Below are 1298 nucleotides of genomic sequence, written 5' to 3'. Positions count from 1 at the left end.
TCTGTGTGTGTCTGTGCCTGTGTTTGTGTGTGTGTGTCTGTGTGTGTGTGTCTCTGTGTGTGTGTGAGTGAGTGGGTGTTTGTGTTCCACTTTCTATCCCTATTGTCATTTCATCAATTATCTTTATAGGCGTTACCAGACGGTGGAATTTACATCTTCGCCTCACAGCTCCATACCCATTTAACTGGGAAGAAGGTGACAATTAGACACATACGAAATGGAACAGAATTACCTCCTGTCAACTATGACGACCATTATAGCCCCCATTTCCAGATCATCAAGCTTCTTCCACGTCCTGTTCACATCCTTCCGGTTAGTAGACGCCATTCAACTAAATGCAGTGCACAGTTTTCTTTTAAGAAAAATTACGGCACTTGTTATTGTTGTTGTTGTTGTTGTTGTTGTTGTTGTTGTTGAGGTAGAGCACAGGTCTGCTCAGGAAGGCCTATAATAAAGTATACATAGCGGTGAATATCCTTCCATGTTTTCAGTTTCTGAGTATTGAAGCGTACATCATCCAAGCTGTCCATTTTATTTAAGTTGGTTGGTGCAATCTGAGGAAGATATAGTAGCTATTTCTAGGAGGTTGAAAGCTTAATTCTATTTTTACTTCCGTCATTACTGCATACTGATTTTGATCAAGTTATAATAAACATTTCTGCGATGGACTGGCGTCCCGTCCAGCTGCGATGGGGAGGGGGGACGCATACGCCATAGAAACCGGGAAACCGGGCCCATGAGCCTGGCTAGGCTTTGAAAGGGCGATAAAAAAAAATAATAAACGTTAGCAGTTTCGTTTGTGTCTTATCCAAAACAACTTCTAAATTTGCTTGTAAAAGGTAAGGAGTAAAACATTGCAATTCTGTAAAACACGGAGCAGAGCAAATACTGCACAAATTACTTAAACGTCATACATCTGTGTGTATGTGTGTGTGTGTGTGTGTGTGTGTGTGTGTGTGTGTGTGTGTGTGCGTGCGCGCGTGTGGGGAGTATGCATGTGTATACATATATATATATATGTATACGTATAGATATGTATATATGAATATATGTGTATATGCATATATATGTGCATATATATACATACATATATATGGGAGAATATACAAATAATAACAACAGACGAGGACAGGTGGTGTAAATAACAAAAGTATATATTAGTATGACGCTCGGGAATACGGAAAGTCTTTGATGTGTGTGTGTGTGTGTATGTATGTATATGTATACATATAGATATTCTATGAATGCGTTAATGAACTTCTACTGAGACAGGTATATATATATATATATATATATAT

The 1298-nt window shown here is 38.5% G+C and overlaps 1 protein-coding gene across 1 annotated transcript in view; it reads left to right on the top strand.

The window, feature by feature from the left end:
- The window catches only part of LOC106875923 (dopamine beta-hydroxylase), a 60195-nt gene that overhangs the window by 43495 nt on the left and 15402 nt on the right, over nt 1-1298 (top strand). Inside the window, exon 8 of the mRNA XM_052969927.1 lies at nt 130-312. Within this exon, the coding sequence (XP_052825887.1) occupies nt 130-312 (183 nt within the window). The remainder of the gene's footprint in view (nt 1-129; nt 313-1298) is intronic.

Source organism: Octopus bimaculoides, chromosome 1 (assembly GCF_001194135.2).
Source record: "Octopus bimaculoides isolate UCB-OBI-ISO-001 chromosome 1, ASM119413v2, whole genome shotgun sequence".
Taxonomy (NCBI): Eukaryota; Metazoa; Mollusca; class Cephalopoda; order Octopoda; family Octopodidae; genus Octopus; species Octopus bimaculoides.
Note: the sequence above shows the minus strand (reverse complement) of the source record. Positions and strands in the feature narration are given on the sequence as shown.